The following is an 8,611-nucleotide window of genomic DNA, read 5'->3' as shown; positions in this document are numbered from 1 at the left end:
AAGACAGGGTTGAAGAAAATACCCAAAGCAGCAAAAAGAAAAAAGAATTTTAAAAAATGAAGTTATTTATAGCCAGGATGGTGGCATAAGTAAAAAAGGTATTCACCTCATCCAAAACCACAACTAAAACTATGCAATCAAACCACAATAAAATTACAACTAAACTAGAGAACAACCATCATTCAGAACTGCCAGAAATCCAGCTGAATGGAAGTCCTACAACTATAGAATTAAAGAAGAAGCCACATAGAAACTGATAGGAAAGGCGGGGGTGCAGAATGGGCTCATCAAACACCCCAGGTGGCAGATAAATGTCAGGAGGGATATCTCAGCTGTGGCAGTCCCCCGTGAGGAGCGAGGGATCCCAGTCCACACCAGGCCCACTAGCCCAGGTTCCAGTGCCAGGAAGAGCAGGCCCCATACCTTCTGGCTGTGAAAACCAGTGGGGATTGAGGCTAAAGAAGACTGACACTGCTACAGTCCCAGGCGGTTCCTCTTAAAGGACTCACACCTTCTGAACTCCATTATGGAGGCAGTAGCTTGAAAAGCATGAGAGATATACAGGAAGGAACTGAATTGTCTGGCATCGGGGCGAGAGCTGGGGATCAGCTTTTTCCCAGACAAAAGTGCCAGTGGAAGCCACTGTTCCTTTGATGAGCCTTTCCCCACAGAATCAGCCTAGGGGCACCATATCTGAGTTTCCATCAACCTGGCTCACACTGCCCCTGGCTGGTGATTCCCTGAGGCTCCACTCCACCCAACGTTCAAGCCCACCCAAGCTGATTCCAGTGGCTTTCCCATATGAATGGCTTGTTTTGGCTCATGTTTTAGATTTTCTTTAAATCTCTCAAACAAGCAGCATCTAGCTTCAGCAGGCCCCATAACGCTTGCTAAGTGGCCCCAGACCTGGCACTAGTAGCAACTGGCCTTCGTTTATAGCTTGGCCTTGCCTGGCACCTCCAAGCCAAGCATAAGCAGCAGTTATATACAAATGGCTTTGTAGCTTATGCAGGGTGGCCGCAGGCGGAACACAGGCAGTGGCTGAACTTGGCCTGCACCTCCCAGGAGGCCTGAGAACCAGTGCATCCAGGAGATAGCTTCATACCAGGTGGAAGCTCCACCACCCAACCATCTCCACAAAAGACACACTCAAGGAGCAAGCTCAGTGGGCACCAGAGCCCTGCTGAAGCAAGTCTTGCTCTATGTGGTGGCGGGGTGAGGTGGGGTGAGGAATGGAAAGCACTGCATAGGGGCACCTATAATCAATAATATTGTAACAATAATATTGTAACAACTGTGTGGTGCCGGCTGGGTATTAGAAATATCAAGGGAGCACTTTGTGATGTGTATGTGTTGCGGCCAAAGGTAAACTGAGGGGGGGGCGGGGGTGAAAGGATTAAGGAAAGACAGATAAGAGAATGAAAGCTGGGTCTCGGTGGGACGCTGCTCCCTGATGAGGAGACAGTGCCAGCACCCACAAGCCGTGTCTTTATTTTATAGCAGATGCCACGAGGCAAAGTAGGGGCGTGATCACGTTGTTTATAGCATTCTCATGAGTTCCAACCTCACTCAACTACATGCACCTGAACTCTAGCACAAGGCACCATAGGTTCAAGCTCACAACCACAGCCGTTGGCTATGATTGTGCTGGGTGGGCCCTGCCCTCCAGCTGGGACTTGCACGTGGCAATGAGAGGACCCTGTCCTTTCATTAGTCCAAGGCTTGATCCTAGCCAAAACACTGTAGCCGCGCCCCATATGTATGATTGTCTGACCATTGTGCTGTACACTTGAAACTAATACAAAGTATTGAATCTGTAAATAAAAAATAACGAAAGTTAATTTCCATATATAAAAAAAATTAATTACATATACCTGTTATAGAGAAAAAGTAGAATTTACATATGCGAAGATTTCCAAGGAGATCTTACTAGTTTTGTTCTTTGATCTTTGTTCTGGTTTAGGAGTTGGCTGGTTTTGTAATACTCAGGAATTGATGATGATGATGTTAAATATACATAATGCACTAATGTGGTCATTAGCTTTTCAAAAAAGTCAGAAGATAGTGATACTGTTGTAATGAGCTAATTAATAAGAAAGACTCAAAGGGAATGCCAGACATTATAGGTATGTCATTTAGGCAGCTTCACCAGGAAGCTGTAATTTCACACTTCCCAGGGAACACTGGCCTATTCCTTGCAAAATATTAGGGTAAGGAATCCAACAAAGGGAAAATAGATACATGCCCAGTAAAACTGGAGTGACATAGGGAAGACACTTTCCTGTCAGTCACATCTGGGGACAGTGATGGTCGGCCAGAAGAACGGGCATGGCCACTGCAAGCACGTGAAAATTGGGAATACATAATCCCCTAAACACAGGAATTCGCTCTCTTGTGCTCTTGGTGTGTGGCTCTTGACTACTGGCACTCTTGCATTCACTTTTATGGCCCACAGCCTTGGAGACCCCACATGCCATGGACTAATGGACTGCAGCGAGGAAACACAAGCTAAACTAGCTAAGCTGGACTGGACCTGGTTCCAACATGGAAATTCTAGACACCGACTGATTTTCTCTCTACCTGAGGCCCCAGCTACACTTCTTTTATGAGTAGACTAAAGGGTGTGATTCTACAGAAATAAAGCTTTCTATTCTATCTCATCCCCCTGTGGGGGCCTCTGGAAATGCTCATTTCAGCGGTACCCGAAGAACCCCACTTCCACTAGCAACCAGGGGAGACACAAGCCCCTCTCAATAACAGTCCTATAGGACAGCCGTCGCCAACCCTGGAATATTTTTCCCATTGATTTTTAGAGAAAAATGGAAGGCGGGGGGAGAGAGAGACAGACAGACAGACATAGTCCAGTTGTTGCCAGAAAGGGGACCTGGCCCTTGATGGTTCAGCCTAGGGCCAGCTGGTAGTGTGTGGGTTCTTGACTTCGTGCAGGAAAAATTTCACAACAGGAGTCCAGGTGAATTTTATTTTATTTTTTAAATATTTTTATTGATTTCAGAGAGAAAGGGAGAGGGAGGGAGAGATAGAAACATCAATAATGAAAGAGAATCATTGATCAGCTGCCTCCTGCGTGCTCCCCACTGGGGATCGAGCCCGCAGCCTGGGCATGTGCCCTGACCACAGAATCGAACCGTGACCTCCTGGTTCATACGTCGACGCTCAACCACTGAGCCACACCGGCTGGGCCAGGTGAATTTTCGAGGAAGTTTATTTAAAGCTGGGGACAGAGAAACAAGAAAAGGCTGGGGAAAGGGCCTAGGCTGGTCTGCTTTGGCTTACTAAGACGTCAGAGACAAGGGGGCCTTGGAAACAGGTTCAGAGGGGTTGTCTGGGACGAACTGCTCCCATTGCTGCCCTGGTTGTAAGCCTCATGGGGTTCTTTAGAGTCTAGGAGATGCATGCCTACAGGGGAAGACGGGGTGGAGGAGGTGAGGTGCACTGGGTTCTTCCTCTTGAGGTTCTTTACCCTAGAATATTTTTTCCTATTGATTTTCAGAGAAAAATAGAAGCGGGTGGGGAGAGAGAGAGAGGAGAGAAACATTGATGTGAGAGAGACACATTGATTGGTTGTCTCTGACACACGCCCCAACCAGGGATCAAATCTCAAATTTGCAACCCAGGTACATGCCCTTGAGCCTGCAACCTAGGTATGTGCCCTTGACCAGGAATTGAACCGGGGACCCTCTGCCAACGCTCGAATTACTGAGCCATGCCAGCCTGGCCTGGCTCAGTGAGAATTCTAATGCTGATATTTAATCAGTTGTGTCTGAACTATCAGAATTTTGCTCTTATATTCAATGACTTGGAAAAAAATGAAAGTATGTGAAAACACCTTTGAATCCTTATCTATTAGCAAAGTGATCAACAAATAATGGGAACTAAATAAAATATTTTTGAATGAATACATAGAAACAACTTTATAAGTGCTATTAAAAGATAAAGTATTACTTATAATAACATATAATATCTTGATCTGAGGTTAAAGTTATGCTTCCTGGGACAGGCCAGTAAGCCAGGCGGAGTGAAATAGGGAAATGGAGACAAATAGCTGAACAAACTGGCCGGCAATTTACAGCAGATACCGAAGGTCACCTCCTTAGAGATAACATCTAGGCCTCAGCTGTATTCCAGCTCCAGACCCAGAAAAGCAACAAAACCAGGTGGGCGACACCAGGACCAGCTGCAATGACTATGACCTCTGCCCTGACACTGAGCAATCAGTGAAGACCACACCTAGAAAACTGATGACTATCGGGCTAAAACCCTTCCCTGAGACCTCCCCTAAGATTCCCGCTACAAGAGAGAAACCAAAGCCTCAAGACAAAGGACCGCGTGGGTGCTCTCCCTTTGGGAAGCCGTCCCTGCCCTTCCTTTCCCCTCCTTTCCCCACAGGACCTCCTAAACTCTAAGGGACCCCACGAGACATGCAACCTGGGGAGCAATGGGCGGCAGCAGCTGGTCACAGGCTAGTCCCCTGAACCTGTTCCCAAGGTCCACTTTTCTCTGACTTACTGGAGAGCGAGGGCAGCCCAGCCTAGGCTGTCCTGTTGTTTCTTCGATGCTAAGCCCTTTCTTGTTTTACATCCCCAGCTTTAATAAATGTTCCCTTATAGTCATCTGGACTCGTGTTGTGAAATTTTTGCTGCACAGATTCAAGAACTCACACACTACAGGCTGGCCCTGGCAGACCAGCCAAAGGTCCCCTTTCCAATGACATTCCCATCACAGTACCTATCAATAAGAATATCTCCAGTAAGGCTCTTACAGGTACTCGGTTTGTGTGCCCCATGTGTCTAAGATAGGCCAATATTCAATACATCAGAATTGGGAGTAAGGGAGCTCAAGAGGATGGGAGAACCAATACACAAATCCATCTTAAGAGAGCTCAAAATTCAGGCTTATATATCAAGGGAAGAGTGGATATCTATAGCTGGAGCTTTTAGCCTAAAGGCCACAGAGAGGGGAAGTATTTCACCCCCTTACAAAGCTTTCAGTAAAACTTAGCAGAAAAAACTTTTAAAGTAGGTTTAGTCAAAAGTGTATGCCCAGAAGAGGGGGAAGGAGGGGCTCAAGCTGTTTTGAGAACTCACTTTTGGGGGGAGGGGAAGGTTTTTAATTTCATGGAGGGAGTTAGACATAAACATCTCAGGTTTTAATTTTAAATGGTGAGGTGAATTCCATGGGTTTTTCTCTTTATCAAGAAATTTAACACTGGAGTTTATATTCTTTTTAAAAATGTTTTTATTGATTTCAGAGAGGAACGGAGAGGGAGAGAGAGATAGAAACATCAATGATGACAGAGAATCATTGATTGGTTGCCTCCTGCACGCCCCCTACTGGGGATTGAGCCGGTAACCTAGGCAGCTGCCCTTGACCAGAATCGAACCTGGGACCCTTCAGTCTGCAGGCCAACACTCTAGGGCTGGAGTTTATATTTTCAATTCTAAAGCACAATGAACTTCTACTGAAAAAACTAGAAGAGGAAGAAAATAAGGATATACAGAATTGCATGGACACCGAGTTCTTTTTTGGTTCACGCTATTAACCTCTGAACGATGATACATTCAAATCCTGTCTTTTTTCCTCAGGGGAAAAGCCTGGCATTTTGTTGGCCCTCTGAATTATTTTCAAAAAAATATATGTTTGATTACTATTTGTGAATACAGAAAATAAACCTCTGATCACATGGTAGGAAGGACTGTTTTATAAATAATTCACTTTAAGAATTCAAACAGATGTCAATGTAAGATAAATCCAAACCTGTAAGAATTTTCATGTGTTTATTTGAGCCAAACTGATGACAACTGCTGGGAAGCAAAATCTCAAGGGACTGAGAAAATGCCCCAGAGAATGCACCTTATTTTACAGTCACAGGAGGAGGCGAGAGGGGATTCACATGAAATTACTAGTCATTGGTGACAGATTTGGGTGGTGGGAGAAAGCAAAGGAGATGAGTGTGCGGGGGAATCTCTGAAATTGGATAAAAGGTAAGAAAAAAACAAAACGGCTGCCATGGTTCTATGGTTGAGCATCGACCTATGAACCAGGAGGTCATGGTTCGATTCCCAGTCAGGGCACTTGCCTGGGTTGCTGGCTTGATCCCCAGTGAGGTGCATGGCAGAAGCAGCCCCTCAATGATTCTCTGTCATTATTGATGTTTCTATCTATCTCTCCCACACCCTTCCTCTCTGAAATCAATAAAAATATGTATATTTTTAAAAAGGTAAAAATGAATAGACATCTTCTTTTAGATGGGTGGATATAGAATAGCTAACAGTAAACAATCACCATGAAGGGATTTGTGGTCTCTGCTCTGGTGGTTGTGCCCTGATGGGTGGGAGTTGGGGGCGGTGGTGGAATTAGTCATTCCAAAGGTCTACTTTCTGCGATGTGAAAAGACAATAGAGAGGCTTAGTTAAGGTAAAGATTGACCTGTATCAGTTAAGATGTGGGTCTAGGACATGCCTACCTTCCAAGACCTGCTTTTTGCTAGAAAGTTTTAATTTGAGCCCATGCTATGTGGTTACTTTAGATCTCGGAGTTTGTAAGGCCTGCCATCCTGGCCTTCCCTGAGCTTGTCAGATTTGTATGTGGACCTTTTTTTGGTCCACACAAGGAATCCCTAAAAGAATTTGAAAACCCTTTTCAACATGTAAGTGTAATTTTGGGTTTCTTGATTTGTTATGTGGCTTTCAGGCAGATCTAAAATGTCAAGAAATGTAATTAATTAATAAAGAAATAATTAGCTATGATTTCAGGTTCTTTTCAAACGTTTGACTTTACTGATTTCTTGCTAAGTTTTCCTCCTCTTAAACTTTAAGCATACATACAATGATCTAAAGACATAAAACCTAAAGCACAGCTTAAACGATGAAACACTAAAGGTTCAGAGGGAAAAGGCTTTATAGTGGCGTCATAATGTGAATGGTAAACACATCAATTATATAGTAGCTGTGATGGATAGCCATGTTTGAAGTGAAGGTTACTGTAAAGCAGAGAAGCCATCCTCTGGCGAGTCAGGCAGAGCATTAGTAATTTAAGGAGGAATTCCTAGTGGAAAGACATTCTTTCAACAATGGGAAGCCATAGGAAGAGGGGGAAATGGTTACCAAAAACTCACCAGAGAAACTTAGATAATGATTTACAAATTATATCAGTTTAAGTCACATGATACCCCTTTGTATTACCGTAACCAATAAGCAAGCTGGTCAATATGGAAAACACCGTTTTGACTTCCCTCAATTTCAAAGCAAACAGTAATCGCCCTCGCCCGCCACAACTTTTACACCTTTTACACCTTTGTAAATTCTCCAGACCCTAAGCTTCTCTCTCAACCGCCCATTCCCAAGTCTCGCAGTGCCTGGCATAGAGCCGCAACGAAGCTTGGTAGTGTACTAGTACTGAGTTGGCAAAGAAATCTTAAAGTTACTGTCTTGGGACTGACGAAGAAAGGCTCAGAATAAAGAAAATCTAGTGTTGTTTTTTTTTTCCCCCGCGGGAGCCTAGCACCACCTTTATAGTCCCCATTATGATTGGGACCGAGATTTGTGGGTGAGTAGGTCCCTCCTGAGGCCGCACTGCTTCCGCTCGTGTGGAGTCATCTCCTTCCCCTAGCGCTGAAACAATGCCTTGGCCAGCTGCCAAACTTTGAGCAACGAGCCCCTTTGGCTGTTTGCGGCCGGGAACGGGTGCTGCGAGAGGCTAGAGCCGTTCTGAGTGCTAGGACGGGACCAGAGTAAGAGAAGGGGCCAAAGCTTTAAAACACTCCCTTCCTCCGCCTCCTCCCTTTTGTCCCAGACACCAAAACAAACCAGCTGATACACGTGTCCCTATGACTCTTGTTTACTATCAAGACTGCGCTGTACGAGCACCTCTGGGATATGTAGTCCGACCGGTTCCTCCGGAGCGCTGTTTCCCAGAGGTACGAAGCCAAGGCTAAGACTACAAACCCAAAATCCATTTCGGGTGCAAAGTTTGGCGTTGGTCCCCGGAGTCTCCGCAGCAATCCAATCCGAAGCGCTCGTTCTAGTGACTGACATGCCATTTCCTCCAGTAAACACAACACAAAAGTCAATACAAGCCCGCCCCCCGAGACAGGCCAAGGTATCACCCAATGGGAAAACGGAAAGCTTGAACGGCAGTTCTGCAGACCAGTAAGAGGGCGAAAGAGCTGGGCGGAGGCTCAACCCCCAGGGGGTTGAGGGGAGGGGGAAGACGAAGCTTGAAAGACTTGGTAATGGCGACGGGTTTGGTAAGTAGGAAAGTTTCGGTTGAGGAGTAAGAGCGGTGGCGGGAGCAGTAAGGTACGCCGGGAGGCAGGCGTCAGTCGGAGAGAGGTTACGCGAGCTGCTGGCGGTGTTGTCGCGGCCAGGACCGCCCTCGCCGGGGCTGCCCGCACTCCGCGGCGGGTTTGTTGTCTTCCACTTCGGGAAAGGGTGGGGGTGGGGAAGGGAGGGGCAGGATCCCGAGGGGAGCAGACGGCCGGGCGAGCTCGGGTCTGTGATCGTCGACTTTCAGAGGCTGCCCTTACGGTGGAGACCATGAACCATCCAGTCACTGTCCGTGAAAGACCCACGGGACCTGCGTCCCCCGCGAG

At 46.2% G+C, this 8,611-nt stretch overlaps 1 protein-coding gene across 4 annotated transcripts in view; it reads left to right on the top strand.

Moving 5' to 3' along the window:
• The first annotated feature begins 5,877 nt into the window (after positions 1-5,877).
• HBP1 (HMG-box transcription factor 1) overlaps positions 5,878-8,611 on the top strand; it is a 35,320-nt gene continuing 32,586 nt past the window's right edge. Inside the window, exons 1-2 of one of the 4 annotated variants that reach the window (XM_015571224.1) lie at positions 5,878-5,882; positions 8,109-8,112. Coding sequence is in view for 1 of the 4 variants with exons in the window: in XM_006774868.2 (XP_006774931.1) it covers positions 8,252-8,266 (15 nt within the window). In the remaining 3 variants the exon portion in view is untranslated. Of the gene's footprint in view, positions 5,883-8,108; positions 8,113-8,192; positions 8,424-8,611 lie in introns of those variants that run through there. The other 3 variants (XM_006774868.2, XM_015571226.1, XM_006774869.2) reach the window with 3 other exon arrangements.

This window comes from Myotis davidii, unplaced genomic scaffold (assembly GCF_000327345.1).
Source record: "Myotis davidii unplaced genomic scaffold, ASM32734v1 scaffold125, whole genome shotgun sequence".
NCBI lineage: Eukaryota > Metazoa > Chordata > Mammalia > Chiroptera > Vespertilionidae > Myotis > Myotis davidii.
The sequence above is the reverse complement of the archived record's forward strand: the minus strand, read 5'-3'. Positions and strand labels throughout refer to the sequence as shown.